This window comes from Misgurnus anguillicaudatus, chromosome 12, assembly GCF_027580225.2.
Source record: "Misgurnus anguillicaudatus chromosome 12, ASM2758022v2, whole genome shotgun sequence".
Taxonomy (NCBI): Eukaryota; Metazoa; Chordata; class Actinopteri; order Cypriniformes; family Cobitidae; genus Misgurnus; species Misgurnus anguillicaudatus.
The window spans coordinates 41,042,640-41,063,764 of NC_073348.2; the positions used below are offsets into that span (position 1 = coordinate 41,042,640).

At 37.7% G+C, this 21,125-nt stretch overlaps 2 protein-coding genes across 4 annotated transcripts; both read left to right on the plus strand.

Annotated features, from left to right (window-relative positions):
• The first annotated feature begins 614 nt into the window (after nucleotides 1-614).
• sgsm1b (small G protein signaling modulator 1b) lies at nucleotides 615-16,155 on the plus strand. 3 transcript variants are annotated; one of them, XM_055207361.2, is made up of 25 exons: nucleotides 615-721; nucleotides 813-856; nucleotides 2,566-2,641; nucleotides 4,091-4,253; nucleotides 4,829-4,981; nucleotides 6,161-6,228; nucleotides 6,387-6,529; nucleotides 6,699-6,830; nucleotides 6,909-7,033; nucleotides 7,120-7,187; nucleotides 7,281-7,444; nucleotides 7,528-7,654; nucleotides 7,794-7,920; nucleotides 8,848-8,912; nucleotides 8,988-9,133; nucleotides 9,224-9,352; nucleotides 9,427-9,591; nucleotides 9,677-9,742; nucleotides 11,554-12,738; nucleotides 13,261-13,385; nucleotides 13,469-13,551; nucleotides 13,647-13,756; nucleotides 13,836-13,932; nucleotides 14,010-14,177; nucleotides 14,284-16,155. In XM_055207361.2, the coding sequence occupies exons 1-25, from the start codon at nucleotides 715-717 to the stop codon at nucleotides 14,370-14,372; spliced, it is 3,825 nt and encodes a 1,274-aa protein (XP_055063336.2). In that variant the 5' UTR covers nucleotides 615-714; the 3' UTR covers nucleotides 14,373-16,155. The 3 variants fall into 3 exon arrangements, with proteins under 3 accessions (XP_055063336.2, XP_055063337.2, XP_055063338.2); XM_055207362.2 differs by having other exon boundaries at nucleotides 8,988-9,103; XM_055207363.2 differs by lacking the exon at nucleotides 9,677-9,742.
• Nucleotides 16,156-19,596: 3,441 nt separating this feature from the next.
• triap1 (TP53 regulated inhibitor of apoptosis 1) lies at nucleotides 19,597-20,674 on the plus strand. The gene is made up of 2 exons (XM_055207360.2): nucleotides 19,597-19,860; nucleotides 20,034-20,674. Exons 1-2 carry the CDS (start codon nucleotides 19,714-19,716, stop codon nucleotides 20,109-20,111), a joined length of 225 nt encoding a protein of 74 aa, XP_055063335.1. The 5' UTR covers nucleotides 19,597-19,713; the 3' UTR covers nucleotides 20,112-20,674.
• Nucleotides 20,675-21,125: the final 451 nt, after the last annotated feature.

A 21,125-nucleotide genomic window follows, 5' to 3' on the forward strand; every position in this document is an offset into this window, starting at 1 on the left:
TTTTTATGCTTAATAACACTGTAATATTGGCAAAATATTTCATTTATTAATTTAGATACTTTAAATCTCTACTACTTATTATATTCAAAAATGATTTATGAATATGTTTTTTCCAAAGCCCTTGCTAAAATGAGAGGTCAGAGACCGATGAAGCCTTAATTATTATTTTTTCCTTTCTTTTACTCTCTATTTGCGACCTCCAAAGGATGCAGCCTTCCGTTTGAGAAACAACCAGTATGTGGCACACAGATGTTCTATGCATGCATCTCCGGTCAGCTTCGTGATTGGTTCTTCATCGACCAATCACAGCAGGATTAAACTACCTTCTCATAAACATCCTCTCAATGTACTAAACTAAAGATTAGAATAGAAACTACGGCATCAAAGATCAGACTGAGATGAGTGGCTGATCGACATCAACGGTCTGATAGGTTAATAGAGATGATAGGTGTGTTTGATGTCATGCGGCGCTGCGCAGATTGAGTGGCCTACGCTGTCAAAGTACCGCGAGAGCGATTCGAAAATCAGCTTAATTTTTGGGGAAGTATCGCTCTCGCGGTATTTTGACGTCACACAACGGTTGGTTTGCGCAGTGCCGCATGACGTCGAATACACCTGACGTGCTGGATGTGAGATGGCCACGCCCTCGATGCGCAGCACTGACTCACTGTGACGGACATCACATCACAAAAAACAACACGACAAACAGCAGACATGAGCGGTGAGACCTTTATTTAATCTCATGCCTTACATTTTTATCGATAAACCTTTGCAGAATGATGTTGAATGAGAATTTGCGCATTTGTTTACAGAATCAGAGACGCGTCAGAGACTGCTGCGCAGCGTCAAGAAGGAGGTACGTGCATCATCTCATATTTATCTCATATCGTCTTGTTAAACGATGCTATTTAGTGAATTAGATGATGATGATGATGATGATAGTAAAGTAGAAGATTATGATATTCAGTGCCGTGGGATCACACTGTACTTGACATGATCTGTGATGAGGATGCGCAGTATTTCTAACACAATCCATCTGTCGCTGTTAACAGCAGATCCGTGATGCATTTTTAGGAAGACCATATAAACATCATCCCAAAATTCATCATCAGAATCAGCCATTGATTTAACCTCTGTTGGATTACAATAGAGATCTCTATTTTGTCAGTAGATATTGTGGCAGTATCATAGTACAGTGATGGACCTGATGATGGTAGTACCGTAGTACATGGTCATATCGCACACATAAGAGTTGCATTGTATGTGCATGTCATTTACATTCATTAATCAACGAGAGAGGATTTAACATTTTCAGGCGATTTCCCGGACAGGGATTTGACTAGTCCTAGACTATAAAATTTTTAAGAGCTGTCCAAACATAAAAACAACTTGCCTCAAAATGCACACAAGTCATGTTTTTAGTAAGGCACGTTTGTTAAAACTAGTTATATTTCCTAATTACTAACTAAGGCCTAGTCCTGGCTTAACCTATTCCCTATCCGGGAATCCACCCCCTATGTCCTAAGCGAACAGTAAGAAGAGTTTGAGTGACATTCAAAAATGAAATACATTAGGAGGTGGATGAGAGTCACATCACTCCCTTCTGTTGAACATTCAGCTAGGGTGGCAAAATTATGTGAATTTTCAAGGCTCGAAATTTTCCATGGGATTTACAGGAATATATTGGAATTAATGGGAATCAACTTGGAATTTTAAAAAATGCAGAGTTGCCTATAACAGGTAACTTAAATGTAGTAAAAAAAATCTTGCAGCATAATCAAGGACTATACATCAAGTCAAGTAAGTTTTGATGATAAAACTTGGATAAATATATCTGATCTATGATATTATAGTTTAACTAGCAAATACCAGTACAGTAGCTAAATAGCTTAGATAGCACTATTTCATTGAACATTTATGAGGCTAGTTATCATGTATTATGCTTTTTCTTTTACATTCTGTTAGGCAGTTTTTTGTTATCATACTATCATTACTGTACCACCCTAACGTTTGGACACATTACTATTTTTAATGTTTTTGAAGGAAGTCTCTTATGCTCATCAAGAATGAATTTAGTTGATCAAAAGTCCTTCAGAAATCATTCATATTAGAAGTATCAAGTATCAGGATTTACATTGCATGCATGTCTGCTTATGATTAAACTAAATGTTTATTTGTTTGTATATGATATAGTTTATATAACTTTCCACAAATTGTGAAATTATTCCCATAAATTCCAGTTTCCAATTTGGAATATTTCCAAAATTCTCCAGAGTAAGTTTCCATTGAAAGTTTCTGCCCCTTTGCAACCCTACATTCAGCACACACTTCCTTTAAACATGTTAAGGAGTCCATCTGCACACAGTATCAGCCAGACACAAAACAATCACTGAATAAGAGAGTTTGTTTCATTTACGACATCTGCACCTTCAGGATCTCTTATGAGCCATTACTGTCTGCAGGTACATCACACAAAAACTCTGCATCTCTTTACCCATCATTCTTAGTGGAATCAATCATTTAATACTCTAAGATGTTGGCTTCCTTTAACCTCTGGACTTTCAGGTCAAGCAGATTATGGAAGAGGCCGTGACCCGCAAGTTTGTGCATGAAGACAGCAGTCACATATTTTCATTCTGCGGTAAGAGGATCTTCCCAATTTAATGAAGTCATCTGCTGATTTGTCTTGTTTAAGTATATGGCTTAGGTTCCTGATGTAATGTGGAGCTATGGGATTGTATAACCTGTTGTATTTGACTAAAGTTAGATCTGTTAGAGAAGTAATATCTCAATAACAACCCATAAAATTGAGTGTTTAATGCTATTTCATGCATTCTGACTTATTAACACAGTTGTTAATTAAGAGTTGTAATCCTCATGCTAAACAAATGCAAAGTGTCAAAAAAGCAGTTTTGACATCATTTCTTTCCTGAAAGTTTTTTTTCGAACATGGGTACTCGTTACATGTCAGTGACCCCATATTCCTTTTATGGGCACTTCCACCAGAAAAGTACGCCCACACATCAATCAGAGCGAGAATGAGGATGCTCATTAGCATTGTTCCTTCCAGTAGAAGTCACTACACACGACAGCTTTGTTTTAAGACTCAACAATGGCATGAAAGAAGAAGTGTGTTTTGGGATTTAAGGAGAAGTAACCCTTGTTCAGCTTTCCAAGTAAGCCAGCCTTATGAAAACAATGGATATAGTTTGGTTTATCCGGGGTAGCAGCGGAGTTTTGCTTGTTTGTTTGTTTAACTGCATCAAATGTCTGTGTTTTGTTGGTAATCGACATGAACATGTAATCAATCAGAAGTTATCCAGAGATAGTGGGATAATGTTTTGTGTGTGTTGCTTGCTTGTAACTCGCTCCTCCCGCTGGACGCCTCTGGGATTTCGTGCTTTTTCGGAAACAATCGCTAGAGCTGATCTTTCTTTTATAAATCTGATAAAACTAAAGACTCTTGGGAGATATTAAGGATGTAATACTACTCTAAAACACAAACAGCTTTATTAGTAACTCTCAATAACGACCCATGATGTTACAATTATGTGCTGATGTGTAACACACTTAAATCCCTAAATATGAACAGTAGTCCTATGCAGTAGCACTGAAAAGAAATTAGGCAAGCAAGTTTATTTAAGGGTGTAAAGTGAAGGGTGACATTAAGTAATGTGGGAGGAGAGAGAGAGAGAGGAAAACATGATCAGGACTCAAACCCGTCTCGCCCAGAGACGCTACTGAACCATGTGTCACGGTGCTGCCCACAAGACTCTGAGAACTTTCTTCCGGTCTTACCTCAAACTTTAGTGGGAAGTTTGATCCTGGGTGAGCTGTTGCTTGATGTGTCAGTATGGTGAGTGGGCTGGTGAAAGGACAACTTATTACTCGGTTATATGAGTTAGTCTGACTGATGGCACACCTCCACCCAACCATCTGTTCATGACAGTGAAGGAGCACATGTTATTATTCTCATGTCGTCATGATGTAAGAAACTCAAGTACGTTCATTGAGGATGTATGCATTAGTCAGAGTGAACGATGGATGAAATGTGACGTTATGAGTGTGTATTTGTGTTATATTTGTGCAGGTGTTGTGGAAGCGTGCGTGCTTCACAGACTCAGGCGACGGGCCGCAGGTTTTCTGCGCAGTAACAAAATCGCCGCTCTTTTCATGAAGGTGGGGAAAATGTTTCCTCCAGCCGAGGAACTGTGTAGAAAGGTTCAGGAACTGGAACAGATCATTGAGAACAAGTGAGAAACAATCCAGTGCTGATGTTTTATGGTTTTAGTCGAACATTCACAACTAATTTACATCACAACACCTTTCTGACTGAAACACAATATGCAATGAGAAAAAGCTGAAAAGCAAAATCATTTAAATTTTTTTATATTTAAATGAAATATTACAATGATAATTGTTTGTTCGCTTGTGCACTGATAAATTGTTCAATAACATTAGCAATGTGTATAAAGTAAATGGGGTCAGTTTGTTGATTTCATATCGATTAATGCAGTGTACACACCAAACGTGAAGCATCGCATTTCTCGCTCTCAATTACTTGCGGTATTGAACTTCGTGTCATGCGAATTTTTCGCTTAAGTGTTTTCATAGCAATTGCGCCATCCAATTCGTGTCATTCACATTGCCCCGCGTGTGTTCGCATCTATTTGCATCTTTACATTGACTTTGTATGTAATGTACTCGCGCAAATCATTGAATTCCTGTTTGGTGTGTACACCCCTTAAGACTGCTTCTCAGGTTCTCATTCTTTCTCAACCTGATGTTTGACACTCCTCCAATGTGATTTTCATTTCACCAACTTAAGACAAAACCATGGTCAGATGAGTCAGGACAGTGTCCGAAAACAGTCTGGATTGACCAACCTGTCCCCTCTGGCCATTAAATACCTCTGGATTCGCACAGCGCTCACAGAGAAAGTGCTGGATAAAATCGTCCTTTACTTGGTGGAGAACAGCAGGTGAAGAATTATTTATTATATGTTTTAATAAAAAATACACTGTATTTTGTGTTCATTTTCCAGTTCATTTTTACTCTATTAGACAAATAGTTTGTGCATTGCATTGTGGGATATAATAATTCATGCCGTGTGCTCTGTTTTATACTGCACATTTTAGCAGATGTTATGAGTCATACAAGGATTCTGTGCATACTACAGAGACAGCACTAGAAGTATGGTAGTATAGTGTTTAAGACAATTTTAAAAAGACTTCTGACAGGACATTGGCTTAAGGCTAAAGGTGCCATAGGATGTAAAACTGTAGGCAAAGATGAATAATAAGAGTTGTGTACATGGTAATCACATATCATGAGCCTCAAACATGATTGTTTCCTCCTTATGTAAACCTCGTGCATGCAAAAGAGCGCTGGAAAACAGATCTCAACATAACACCAACTGTGGCGTTACAGTCCAAATGTACACCCATAACATTAAATTACACATTAAATTAATTACAATGTTGTTACAATAATAAAAGCAAAGTTGTGACTGTTGAGTTAGCGCTATATGCTAATTAATGCTATATGCTAGTTAATGCTATATGCTAGCGTTTAGGCTAAAGTTGTACTATTTACGTTACAGTTACGTTTTGCAAGTCCATTCCGAAAAAACACAAACTTGTCACTCAGAAACATCCATTAACAATCTCCAATCAATTCATTATTCCTCAAAATCTGATACAGCCTCAAACATAAGATCTGTTTACACACACACAGAGCTACTGAAGGAGAAACAGCCAGTCAGAACAGAGCTCAACATTATTATTTATGACCCTTTCAAATAAGGTAATAATAGATCATTTAATTCTAAGGCAAATCCTAGGGCTGTAAATGGACATGAAAAACTGTCTCTGGATAATTTTTGTACTTAATAAAAGACACAAACCTTCTGTGTAGATATCAGGGAACAATTTAACAGATTATTACAATGCATTGTTTGGCACTTTTAAAATAAAATAACTTTTATAAATGTTACCTCTGTGAATTATTGTGTAGTTTTTGTTGGTACATTTGTGTTATGTTGTGATACTATGTGTTTGCCTTAAAAAACAGCATTTTTTTGAAAACATATAAAAAATGCAATAAAGTATAGTATTAAGTATAGAACAAGCCTGTGAGGTACTTTTATTTTGTATTTCAGTAAATTCTTTGAAAGAGAAGCTCTGTTGAGAGACCCAGTCGACGGTCCAATCCTTGCATCTTTGCTGGGTACCAGCTCAATTATTTCTCAGAAATGTTTGTTGAAATATTGAAATAAATGTCTATGTCTTCACTGATGGGGAAATTTGGGGCAAATTAAATGGAAAATATTAATTCAGTCTTTAGTTTTAGTGACATTTTCCATATTGCATGTTTTTTTTCTTCAGTTGGTCCCTGCGCTTTAGAGTACACTAAAGCAAAGACATCCAATCACTTCTGGACAGATCCATCAGCTGATGAATTAGTGCAGAGACATCGCATTCACAGCGGTCACTGCCGACAGGACTCGCCCACTAAACGCCCGGCTCTTGTAAGACACGCCCAGTCACTCATTAACTTTACATTTCTCAAATGTTTGCTGTAATGGACCGAGCTATGCTCTCCAAAATAACTTCTAGCAACAACTCAGTGTTTTTATTTATACTAATGAAGTTTAGGAGAAACATCTGAGAGCAATGAAGTTATGTTTTGGTTTATAGATCCAGAAGAGGCAGTCCAGTGGCAGTATGGATGACAGACCTTCTTTTTGGGCTCGGGATTACGTTGAATCTCTTCATCAGAATTCCAGAGCCACGCTGCTTTTTGGGAAGAACAATGTCCTGGTGCAGCCGGTAAATCATCACTCAGAAACATACGATGACATACGTCACTTTAATTACAGTTGGACAGCAAACTTTGTGTGATTTCAGACGGATGATATGGAATCTATCCCAGGATACCTTTCCCTTCACCAGACCGCAGATCTGATGACACTAAAGTGGACACCAAACCAGCTGATGAACGGAAGCGTGGGAGAGTTGGATTATGAGAAAAGGTGACATTTATCACCATAGTGAGAGCATCTCTGAATTCAGTGATTTTAAAACCAGCATTGATCTTCTTTCTTGCACTTCTTTACAGTGTTTACTGGCATTACGCAATGACCATTCGTCTTGAGGAAATTGTGTATTTGCACTGCCATCAGCAAGGTAAATATAAGTTGACATCTTCATCCTCGTGTCTTTCCAAACCTGAACAATTTTGTAAACTTCTGATGGTTGTCACAATCTGCTCATGTACAGTGGACAGTGGTGGGACGGTGGTGTTGGTAAGCCAGGATGGGATCCAGAGACCTCCGTTCCGGTTTCCAAAAGGAGGTCATCTCCTTCAGTTCCTCACGTGTTTGGAAACGGGTCTCCTGCCTCACGGACAGTTAGATCCTCCTCTGTGGTCTCAAAGAGGAAAGGTTTGCAAACATCACGTGATCTTCTCTTTTATAGGTCTGAAGAGAAAACCTTTAGTTTCGGACACGTTTTGTTTCCGTTCCAGGGAAAGGTTTTCCCAAAACTGCGCAAAAGAAGCCCACACGGGTCCTACGAGTCGTTCTCCGACAAAGACGAAGACGAAGCTACCGATTATGTTTTTCGAATAATATATCCGGGCAGTCAAGAATTCGGTATGTAACTGTGGACGTTCCTGTTGTGTTTTTATTTTGAGCCACTAGGCTCATGTCATTCATTTATAAATCCTTTGATTTTTGTTACTGATTGGCTGATGACAGTTCATCTCATTTCTCATATTCTCACATCTTAAAGTGGCACCAGAACTGATAGACCAGAGTGTGAATCTGTGGCAGCCCACCCCCAGAAAATCCTCCTGTTCCTCCTGCTCACAGAACGGCTCGTCGGATGGAGGACTTCCCAACGGATGCAACCATGACAGGCTAGTCTGATGCTTTAGTCATATTCTTGACTGCGATAATGAAATGAAGTCTACAGGAACATTACGATTTTTTGCATCTTAACTAGATTTTGAAATTAAGGGCCAGATTTACTAACAGCTTTACAAACCATTTTGTCATTAAATAACGACTGTCAGGATTTATTAAAGATGCCCAGTGGATAATTAGCGCTAAAAAAGTGCAGTCAACTGGTTGCGACTGATCTTATTGCATATGCATTTCTATTAGTTTCCCTTTTAGACGCAAAATTTTGGGGAGGAGATTATTTAAACGATTCATGCAATGCCATTTACTAATATTTGAGCATGTGATATAACTGATATTTGAGCCAATATTTAAAGCTAAAAATGTCATTTTGAGCTTAAAATGGCTGCAACTGTTGCTGATAGGAGGAGGCGTCGCAGTGTGGTACAAGCCAGAAAAGCTATGCAATTAATTGTTTTTCAATTTCGATTATTTCATACTCCGCATTTTCAGCTGTGATGCCCGTGGTGCTGAACTCAAGCTCATCAGGTGTTAGTAGATCACCTGCACCTCATCAGCTCTGATTATTTGCCACCCTGAACTAATTTGCGCTGCTCTTAGTAGACTGCGTTGGTCATTATGTAAATCAGCTGTTGCGCCTGTGATATTTAATTTGCGCTTTTTAAGTAAATAACCTGCAGATATTAACACTCCCATCCGCGCTTTTTTTAAATTGCGCTCTCACGCTAATTTGGCCGGTTTAGTAAATCTGGTCCCAAGTTCCTAAAGTCATTCCTTCCTGGAAAATCGAACTGTTTAATATTTTTAAAACCGGCATAGATTCGATTCAGCACATGGCATAATACCATGATGTATGCTTGCATCACATATCATTGAAATCATATATCTTACTGTGTATATGTGCCTGTGTGTGTGTTTTACAGGGCACCACTGAAGTTACTCTGTGAGACCATGAAACACCAGATCATTTCTCGTGCTTTCTACGGCTGTACGTGTCACATGACATTTATAATCCCGCCGTGCCCTTTAAAAGGGTTTCCATAATGTGATGTTTGTGTTTAAGGGCTGGCGTACTGTCGTCACCTGTCCACGGTCCGAACGCACCTGTCGGCTCTGGTAAACCCCACCATTGTTGAGCCTGACATTCCCTATGATGCCAAAGGTGGGCTCTCCGCAGAAGTATGGAAAACTTTTCTACAGGACAGTTCTGTATGTAGCTTTTCATAAATATCTCATTTTTACCTCATGAAATGTTGAAATGCTTCACACACGACGTTTGTTTACGTCCTCTCCACACAGGCGTACGAGGAAGAGGAACTCCTGCGGCTGGTTTACTACGGAGGCGTGGAGCCGTCTCTGCGTAAGGAGGTCTGGCCCTTCCTGTTAGGACACTACCACTTCAACATGACCCTGAAAGAAAGACAAGAGGTAAAATATGACGATAAGTCCTTGACCCATCACCCAAAGAACCTCAGAGATATAAATGTTGGCTCTGTCTGTAGGTGGATGAGCAGGTTCGAGCGTGTTACGAGCAGACTATGAGCGAGTGGTTGGGATGCGAGGCTATCGTGAGACAGCGTGAGAAGGAACAGCACGCCGCTGCTTTGGCTAAATGTGCGTCAGGTGCCAGCGTGGAATCGCGCCAGGACTCCACCATCAGTACCGATGTAAATGTTTATTCTCACATCCACCTACTACACGCAGCTGATATTAAATCCATATCCGTGTTTACATTCAGATGTCTGTTTTAAGTCTCAGAGCAGCTCAGAGAAACGGAGTCTTGCGTGTTCAAAGAGCGACTCTAACAGCAGCACTCAGGTGAGACCACGACCAGAGAAAAATCTGATGTTTCTCTTTAAAGGAAAAATAAAAATAGACACAAATGAGTCAATTGTCGTCATACAGTAAGAGTGCAGAGCTATGACATATAATTTGACCTTGGAAAAACTTAATAAGTTCATATTGCCATCTCAGGCTTTTATACTGGAATACAGCTACATACATGAGGCTTTTTTTTTTTTCTCTAGAAAAGACATTTAAGACTAAATGGGGTCTTTATCTCAGGAGAAATATCTGAGAAGCACGAGACTTAAAGGTGCAGTGTGTAGATTTTAGCAGTATCTAGCGCTGAGACTGTGAATTGTAACCAACGGCTCAGTCCTCTCCCTTTTGCAACGCATAGAGAAGCTACGGTAGCCGCTACAGACGACGATGAAACGTACGATATAGTGATGAAACGTGCTCTGCGGTTTGTCTGTTTAGGGCTACTGTAGAAACATAAAGCGCATCATGGAGACTTCCATGTAGAAACGTCTCATTTTAAGATAATAAAAACAATACAGTTCAATATGTAAGGTCTTTATACACCACTGATAATATAACTATATTACATTTCTGTCAAGGTATCATTTTAAAATGTACACACTGCACCTTTAAGTCTCAATTGTATCTATTTAATCATTGGTATCTAGAAACACAAATTGAGATATTAAAAAGATCTCATTGGTGATTTTTTACTGTTTGTTTCTTAACTCTTTCCCCGCCATTGATGGCTTATCTCATCAATAAAGAGAAAATGTTCCTTGCCAACGACGGCAATCAATATTTACGTTATGATCTACTAGGTGTCGCTCTTACACAATTTATAAAACACTAAAGCATCCACTGTCCAAAAACAGTAAGAACTCTGTGTATGTTTTGCTAATCGCTCTGAATTGAATGAACAAAAGTCATTTACATAAATGCAATTATTTCAGCTTTTTGCTCAAAATTTGGTATTTTTGAAGAAGACCTACCCATATTTGAGAGGTGATAAAAAAAGAAGAAATGAAGATAGGTTGAAGCAGGGATTTTGGGTCTGTTCTTTCATTTGATATATTGTATGTTTATATATTTAAAGAAGAACATTTTCTGGAAGGCATTAAACTTTTGTGAAAATAAAAAAATATGCTGGCGCTGGCAGGGAAAGAGTTAAAGTCCAAATAAATATAATGTGATATTAAACACCCAACCTAATTTGAATGATTAAAAAACCCTAAATAAATAGTGTTATCAAGATCTGGCAAAAACAGTCAGAATTCTCTGCTTTCAAATGCTGGGGGCGTGTCCACTGTCTGTGCTGAAACCACGCCCACTCATGGGAAAGCTGCGGTCTCTCTCAACTTTTAAACACCGCTACAATCTGAATGGATGCTTGCGATTGTGTTAGGGGCGGGGCCATGCTCGGTGGCTCCAGTGCATCATTGAGTCACCGTTTTAGCCCCGCCCAAATAATCCTCCCAAGTAACTCCACAATTCAGTACTACACAGTTCACAGTCTTTGTAACGTGTTTCAGCAATACATTTATAATGAGTTTAGAAACTATGACTTTAATAAGTGTGTCCAACAGTGCACGATTCATCACTGCATGTTCTGTTCCTCTGTTGTTTTACATTTATGCATTTGGCAGACGCTTTAATCCAAAGCAAGATTTGATCAGTTTGTGTGTTCCTGGGATCCAACCTATGACCTTTTGCACTGCTAACACAATGCTGTGTCGCTGAGCTAAAGGAGCTTTGAAACTACTGTCTTTTACTATGAAACGTAAGTGTACTAAGTGCCATTGTAAATCTCATACATTTGTCTGCAGGTATTTGGGTCCGTGGATGAGGTGGACCCAATTGAATCTGAGCCCAAACCAAAAGACGAGAAGCCACAGCCCAAGATCCCGAACGGGACGCTTCCAAACTGTACCAGTTCTCCAGACTCCGGGCATCCGTCGTCTCGTAACTTCTCTGTGACGTCCGGCCTCTCAGACTGCTCTCCGAGCACGGAGGAGACGTCTGCCCAAGAGGCCGGACCCAAAACTACAGCACAAGATCCACAGACAGCAAAATCTGAAGTCCCCTCCGGTTCTGACCCAGATGAGAAGCTGACAGAAAACAGCTCGACTGCTCGGGAAGAAACCGATGACGGCACTGTCGTCACACAAATAAAGAACCTCGGCCCTAAGGTTGAGCTGGATAAACCCACAGAAAGTGACAAACCTCAAACATATGATGCTGAAGAAATGAAAACTCATCGGTCTGATGTGAATCCATCTGAAAGTGTTGAAAACACCACAGCAAGTGAGGAGGCCAGGTGCTCCCTTAAAGAAAACACAAAATCAGAGAGTGAGCAAGAAACCGGTTTGAAAGAAAACAAAGACACAAAAGAAGATATCACAAAAGTGATAAATATAGAGGATGCCAAAATCTCTCAAATGGACAAAAACAAAGCAGATGTTTTAGGAGAACGCAGAGCCTTCAGCTTAGAGATGTCCAATGAACTTCGGGTGGAAACAACTTCTGAGCTTTCAACAAAATCACAAGATGAATCACAGAATGGGAAAGATCTTCACATGTGCAACATCACAGCTCCACAAACTATCGGCTGGGAATCTGATCACAGATCCAATCCAATCAAATCTGAGTCTCCCATCACCTCGCTATCAAAACTCTCTCCGGATATGTCAGACGACTCTCCGTCAGCCCTAGAGATGGAGGAGATCCCATCCTCTGTGGTCTTCGTGTCTTCAGAGATTAACATACTGAATCAGCCTCTCACCCTGAGCCGCCCCATGGCCATGTCCGGAGAGAAATCAATGGGAATGCCGGCTCTGGAGCTCTGTATGGATCCGGGTGTTAACACCAGCCCGGAGGAGACCGAATCGGCTCTCTCAGAGGAGGAACCAGAGATGGAGAACCTATTCCCCAAACCCGACTCGCTGACAGTCACAGGAGAACACAAGAATGATGTCGCATCTCCTGCGTCGTCTATTGGGACAACTTACTCTGTGAGTCTACAGAGATTTGAAATATTATGAGATTTTGTTAAGCTGTAAAATAAATCTTTGGTGTCCCCAGAGTACATATGTGACGGTTCAGCTCAAAATACCCCACAAATCATTTATAATGTGCTAGTTTGGGTGTGTCCCTTAAATGCACATGAGCTGATAATGCAAACACTGATCACCATAATGGTGACTTGTTGAAACTGAAACTCAATTGTGCTGTCATTTATTTTTATTTCTGCACTAAATGCCAGTGCCGTGGTTGGATAGTTGCAGATTAAGGGGCGGTTAAATAAGATCCATTTATGACATCACAAGGGGAGCCAAATTTCAATCAGCTATTCTTTTACATGCTTGCAGAGAATGGTTTACCAAAATTAAGTTACTGGGTTGATCTTTTTCACATTTTCTAAGTTGATAGAAGCACTGGGGACCCAATTATAGCACTTAAACATGAAGTCAGATTTTCATCATATGTCCCCTTTAATACTTAACGAGGTCTGAGTTTTGTTTTCTCGTATACAGCAGGAACTGGTTGATCTGTACACGCTTAACCTGCACCGGATTGATAAAGACGTCCAGCGCTGTGACAGAAACTTTTGGTATTTCACCACGACTAACTTAGAGAAACTGCGTAATATCATGTGCAGGTAAATACAGAGCTGATGTGTTTATATCACAAACACTTCCATTCATATTATTGATGTATGCTTGATTTATTTCATATTTGAAGTTACGTGTGGCAACACCTTGACATTGGATACGTCCAGGGAATGTGTGACTTACTCGCACCTCTGCTTGTCATCCTGGATGATGGTACTTTATTCTGAATTGTATTTATTTACCACAATAAACTCAGTGTGTGAAGTGTTGACTGCTGAAACAGACTTTATTTGATTTGTTTGATTCAGAGGCCAAAGCCTTCAGCTGCTTTACTGAGCTCATGAAGAGAATGAATCAAAACTTTCCTCACGGTGGAGCCATGGACAGACACTTTGCCAACATGCGATCTCTTATACAGGTCACACACATACACAAACATAAACACGCATGCACTCGTTCTGCTGTTGTGATTTAATGTCTTTATATAATCTCTTCAGATTTTGGACTCTGAGCTCTTTGAACTCATGCAGCAGAATGGAGATTACACGCACTTTTACTTCTGTTACCGCTGGTTCCTCTTAGACTTCAAGAGAGGTGAGAAATTATTTTAGCCTTGAAGAAATATGATTCACTTCACCAATCTTCTGTCATTTGTTTCCATCTTTTTGCAGAAATGGTGTATGATGATGTATTCTCTGTGTGGGAAACCATCTGGGCGGCCCGTTACACCTCATCCCAACACTTTGTGCTCTTCATCGCGCTGGCATTGGTCGAGCTGTATCGAGACATCATCCTGGAGAACAACATGGATTTCACCGACATCATCAAGTTCTTTAATGGTGAGATGATGAGACTGATGAATCTGTTGTATGAGAGTCTTTAGACGGTCACGTTGAATGTAAAATCAGATTTTTTAGATCGGTTTTCTGTTATGTCTCACTTTAGAAATGGCAGAACATCATGATGTCCCCAAGCTTCTGGTGATGGCTCGAGAATTAGTCCACAAGGTCCAGATTCTTATTGAGAATAAATGATTGTCCGTCTCATTTTGCCTCCATTACCAAATTTTAGCCCCTTTACTGGCGCTGTCCTGTGAACCGGACACCTGAGTTCAATATTTTGCATGTTAATGTTAATCTAAAAACTATATATTATTGGAAAGGTCTAAGAATTTTCATATACAAAACCTTTTATTAGTAATAATAATGCAGTGACAGTAATTTATTAATTAGTGACAAGAGTATGCAGCGAAATGTTGACACCTAGGGGCCGTTGTTGGTAAAACCACTAAAAGTGTAGTATTTATGTATAAAATTGCTATAATTTTTTTTATCTCCATACACTTTAAAAACAAGACCAAGATAAGGCTTCTAGACCCAAAAAAATGCCAGATTTAAATTACATTGAATACAAAAAGGTCTGCGCCAGTTAAGGGGTTAAAGACATTCAGTGTTTGTTTTTGGTGATAATAACAAAACTCTCAGAAAAAAACTGATGACAATATAGCAGACAGAGAGAGAGAGAGAGAAATAGTTTTTATAATGTTATGGATGTTACAAATGATAAAATATTATATAAAAAATGTAAAAGATTATCTATAAATCAAGTGTGTGACCAAATACTAAAAGATGCCCTTTCTAATACCGATTTAGATCGATTTAGATCTAAAAGCACAAAGTATTTAAAACAACGTTGTATATTGATTTATTTTTTAAATAAGTGGAAATCAGAGATGGTTCATTATCTGTCACAAATATTACTGTCAATGTTGATTATAGTTCAGATATCACCATACAGTATTTGCACGAAGGTTTTGTCTGTGAAATCAGACAGTAGATGTTATCATGTTTTGATGGTGATCGGAGTAAAAACACCCCAAAATCAAAAGAAATAAGATTTACGTCAAAGAAATAAATAAACGCCTATTTTTAAAGGAATTAAAAGAACTTTGCAATGTGACATGATTTTTGTGTCATGGTGCACAAAATCTTAATCATTCTTTACAAAAGCTTTTTATTTTTTAATCCCAAATATAAATAAATGACAGGGTGATGGTGATGTCATTGACTGTATTGATCATACTTTCATTAATATGTTGAGCTGCTATACAATGAAGTACCTCACTCAACTTTACTGTAAAACAATCACCAGAGATACTTTCATCTGTATTGATCTTTTTGCCTTAAGTTACTCTGTTCAGGGACGCATGCGGTGACCGCTGGTGTCACAAAGCCATTATGTATGTGTGTGTGTGTGTGTGTGTGTGTGTGTGTGTGTGTGTGTGTGACTGAGTTTTAGGTTGTAGCAAATGTTCATATATATCTGATATATGCCATATTAATTTGCGTGCGTGCGTGTGAGTCTCTGAATTACCAGCAGTCAAACATGTGTGGTTATTTCATACTTTTAGCACTTGTTAGATTGAATGTGATTGTAGTAATCTGATAAAGCACCTGTAATTCTGACTGATTGTTTGAAGTGCCAGTGTTATCAAAAACTCCCTCCTTATATGCCAATTTGATCTCTTTATCAGTTTTCTTTGTATGTATTGCTGTTATAAACTCTTTATCATTAGCTTACATTGAATGATAGTGTATGTAGGCCAGAATATTATAATATCTAAACGTTTGAAATGTGCATTCAACTGATAAATGACACGAAACGCTGACAACAGACACAAAAGATTTGTTGAAATTCTTCTGGAATCGTATATATTTTTATTGTACTCTGTGAATCTACATAGTAAACTGTCAAAACTGCGTGCTGCATACGATATACTCTGTATTATAATATTTAATAAATGTGTGTGTTGACTGAGTTGGCTCGTGGATTACTTAAAAACGATGTTTGGAAAGTATAAGATTTAAATGTCAAATTGTACAAGGGCTTCATGTTACTTTAATGTAGTGGTTCTCAATTGGGGGGCTTGGGGCGAGTTGGTGCCAGGTTTTAAGACATATTATACAATACATTAATTTATCATATTTTCTGTGTAATGAACCTTATAAAAATAAGGCTACCAACCAACAGCACTAACTTGTATAATTTAATATGTTTTGTTTTATTCACACTCTTAAGTTTTAAATTGTTTAAGTCATTCATTTTTTTGGGAGGCCATGAAGGGTTGCACCACACACATGGAGGGAGCATGCAGAAAAGTTTGAGAACAACTGCATTAATGTGACACACATTTACTTGGATAAGCTTTGTTCTGTTTACTGTAATATTTATATTATTACATACTAATGGTGGCCGATGACTTCTCTTAGATATAGATATATATCAGGCTTGTGCACAATTCAAAATTTCAGAATTAGCCTCCATTCAATTCATGAATTAGAATTTGAATTGAATGGACTCCCCCCTACAGGAAGTTGAATTGGAATTGGAATGACAGGAAGTGGAATTAAATTCATGGCAATTCAAAGAAATTCCACAGTCACACAACAGAAAAAAATCTCACATTCAGTGTTAGGAAAGTTAATTGTTTGACAACCATTTGAAATACTTGGTTAAAGTAAATCATTCTGGGAAATAAAGTCATGTTCCATCGTGTTCCACAAAATTATAATTACAAAAATCAAACTTAATTTTTTGTTATGTGACTAGAGTTTTTAACATTAATTGCTGGGGAAAAACATTTCCTTTTAATGTAATCTGTAGTAGTTCAAACTAATATAATTTTTAGAATATGTAATGCAATCATATCTGACATATACTGAAAGCTTCATTTTTAACACTTCACTTACTGTATAATATGTATGTGAATTTCTTTGAATTTCTATTGAATTGCAATTCTGCTTCCTTTAATTCAAATTCGAATTGTATTTCTAGATCCTGTTTTTGACATCAATTCAAATTCAAGAATTGAATTGAGTCATTCTCAATTCAATTCTGAATTGTGCACAAGCCTGATATATATCTGATATCAAAAATATCTGTGGTGATTTTACGCATATATTTTATACACACACACACACACACACACACAAAATCACCACAGATATTTTTCCAACAAAATACAAAATTAAATAAATAAAATGTAATAGAATTGTTAAGTCATTTTTTTGTGTGTGTTTGAATAACTGTTTATTAAAACATAATACAGTGAAATTTCCTTTTTGTGAAGCAAAGTAGATTGTTGACATGTTTTGTGAATTTAAGACGTTAGAAGTGAAATAGTTTAATAATAGTTTAATTTCCATTTCTTTTTACAAAAAAAAATTATATATATATATATATATATATACAACCCCAAAACAGAAAAAGTTGGGACACTGTAGAAATTGTGAGTAAAAAAGGAATGGAATAATTTACAAATCTCATAAGCTTATATTTTATTCACAGTAGAATATAGATAACATATCAAATGTTGAAAGTAAGATATTTTGAAATGTCATGCCAAATATTGGCTCATTTTGGATTTCATGAGAGCTACACATTCCAAAAAAAGTTGGGACAGGTAGCAATAAGAGGCCAGAAAATTTAAATGTACATATAAGGAACAGTTGAAAGACCAATTTGCAACTTATTAGGTCAATTGGCAACACGATTGGGTATAAAAAGAGCCTCTCAGAGTGGCAGTGTCTCTCAGAGGTCAAGATGGGCAGAGAAACACCAATTCCCCCAATGCTGCAGCGAAAAATAGTTTTCTGAGTTTCTCAGAGAAAAATTGCAATGAGATTGAAGTTATCATCATCTACAGTGCATAATATCATCCAAAGATTCAGAGAATCTGGAACAATCTCTGTGCGTAAGGGTCAAGACCGGAAAACCATACTGAATGCCCGTGATCATCGGGCCCTTAGACGGCACTGCATCACATACAGGAATGCTACTGTAATGGAAATCACAACATGGGCTCTGGAATACTTACAGAAACATTGTCAGTGAACACAATCCACCGTGTCATTCGCTGTTGCCAGCTAAAACTCTATAGGTCAAAAAAGAAGCCATATCTAAACATGATCCAGAAGCACAGGCGTTTTCCCTGGGCAAGGCTCATTTAAAATGAAGTAAGGCAAAGTGAAAAACTGTTCTGTTGTCAAATGAATCCAAATTTGAAGTTCTTTTTGAAAAACTGGGATGCCATTTCATCCGGACTAAAGAGGACAATGACAACCCAAATTGTTATTAGCGCTCAGTTTAGAAGCCTGCATCTCTGATGGTTTGGGGTTGCATGAGTACGTGTGGCATGGGCAGCTTACACATCTGGAAAGGCACCATCAATCCTGAAAGGTTTATCCAAGTTCTAGATACATATGATCCCATTCAGACGTCGTCTCTTTCAGGGAAGACCTTGCATTTTCCAACATGACAAATGCCAGACCACATACTGCATCAATTACAACATCAAGACTGCGTAGAAGAAGGATCTGAGTACTGAAATGTCCAGCCTGCAGTCCAGATCTGTCACCCACAGAAAAATTTTGGTGCATCATAAAGAGGAAGATGCGACAAAGAAGACCTAAGACCGTTGAGCAACTAGAAGCCTGTTTTAGACAAGAATGGGACAACATTCCTATTCCTAAACATTGGTCCTCCTCCAGCTGTTCCTTGTATGTACATTTAACTTTTATGGCTTCTTATTGCTACCTGTCCCAACTTTTTTTGGAATGTGTAGCTCTCATCAAATCATAAATGAGCCAATATTTGTCATGACATTTCAAAATATCTCACTTTCAACATTTGATATGTTATCTATATACTACTGTGAATAAAATATAAGTTTATGAGATTTGTAAATTATTCCAGTCCTTTTTTACTCACAATTTCTACTGTGTCCCAACTTTTTCTGTTTTGGGGTTGTATATATATATATATATATATATATATATATATATATATATATATATATATATATATATATATATATATATATATATATATATATATATATATATATATATATATATATATATATATTTTTTTTTTTTTTTTATTGAATACTAAAATATATAAACAACAAAGGCAAATATACATTTACAGGTAGATACATAGAAATCTGAAATTATATTTTACATGAACTTAAATAGTGAGTAAAAGAAAAGAAAATCAAATAAAGATAAATATTAGGAGCAGTATCACAATAAATTAAATGATGTCAAACAATAAAGAAGCTTCATAGCACTCTGACCTTTCATCTTGTTAAGGGCTTTGGAAAATACACAAGTATTTTTTAATACAACAAGTAGTGGGGGAGATTTAAAGAATCTACCTTTCCTTTTTCTATATTTAGGACTCTTACATGTGAAGTGCTGACGTCATCGCCGCGCGCCGCTCATGATCACGTGGTATCGGCAAAGTCAAGCAAGCTTGCGGAATACAGACACACAGCGAGTGATATAATAAGAGCAGATAAATATCAGTGTTAGGATGAACAGTGTTGGTGAAGGCTGTACGGATCTTAAACGGGACTATGATCAGTGTTTTAATCGATGGTTTGCTGACAAATTTCTGAGAGGAGACCGCAGTGAAGATCCGTGCACTGAACTCTTCAAGAAATATCAGACATGTGTTCAGGTAACTAAACAATAACTTGTATTTGTACGGGTTACCGAGCAATAACTCATGTTACTGTCACTACGTTAATACGTTTGTGACACAAATCACAGTGAATTTTAAATATTAATAGAATGAAGAAATATGATTGGAGTAATGTGAAATGTTAAACAGTGACGTGTAACTACTTACAGAAAGCCATCAAAGAGAAGGAGATTCCCATTGAAGGTTTGGAGTTTATGGGCCCCGATAAAGAGAAAGCAGACAGCTGACATTCACCTGAACGTCACGTGATGTCATTTATGGACATGATGATGGAGATTCATGGACTGGAGAGCATCACTGAAAACTCTCTGATGACTTTATCATGGACACCTGGATGAAGTCAACTGTTGGATCATCATGTCTATTGCTGAACTCATTTTACATTTGGTGCTTAACTTGGTAAATGATTCTAGTTCTAGAAGAGAAGGTTTGTTTTGATGCCGAAGCTGTCTGCAACACATCACTGATGCTTTAGACATGCAGAGAAAATGCATTGCATGTGTATGAAGAGCAGTGAAAGACTTGAGAGGTTTTTGGTTACATGCATCCGTTTTTAATGTTCTTCAAGAGATCCGTGTGTTTATACGATGGACGATGTTTAAGGTCAATGTAGAAGATACTTCATTTCTGTTGACCATCTTCATAACAACTTTTAAATGCAATGAACCCATTAGGTCAGATTGACAGTGATGTAAACAGATCTGCATTGTCTTTCATTTATAAATATCATCCTGTTCAGTGTAAAATAATTATATCTGTGAGAGATGTTAAATCAATTTTATTCTCTTGACTCTTTCTGTTGCTTGTGATAACTGGATAAGAATTCATCATCATTCATAGTTTTAGTGTAAAAAAATATTAATAATGTTTTAACATTTGAATTGCTTAAACAATATCTTGACGATAAAATGCATTAAAAGTAGAACAAAAAAATACTATTAAAGGGGTCGTAGCATGAATATCAGACTTTTTCCATGTTTAAGTGCTATAATTGGGTCTTCAGTGCTTCTGTCAACACAGTAACTTAGTTTTGGTAAACCATTCTCTGCAAGCATGTGAAAAATAGCTCGTTCAGATTTCGGCTGTTTTGTGATGTAGGTAGTGTGTTGTTATAATAATACCGCCCCTTAATCTGCACTATCCAACCACAGCACTGTCATTTAGTGCAGAAAGAAGAAATAAATCTACAGCACAACTGAGTTTCAATTTCATCAAACCACCATTATGGTGATCAGTGTTTG

Bases quoted from the DNA above. Each gene is read 5' to 3' on its own strand.
- sgsm1b (XM_055207361.2), top strand. The intron at 857-2,565 runs GTACGTGCATCA...CTGGACTTTCAG, and splicing joins TGCGCAGCGTCAAGAAGGAG to GTCAAGCAGATTATGGAAGA. The intron at 13,757-13,835 runs GTCACACACATA...TAATCTCTTCAG, and splicing joins ACATGCGATCTCTTATACAG to ATTTTGGACTCTGAGCTCTT.
- triap1 (XM_055207360.2), top strand. From the start codon at position 19,714: ATGAACAGTGTTGGTGAAGGCTGTACGGATCTTAAACGGGACTATGAT. The intron at 19,861-20,033 runs GTAACTAAACAA...AACTACTTACAG, and splicing joins AATATCAGACATGTGTTCAG to AAAGCCATCAAAGAGAAGGA.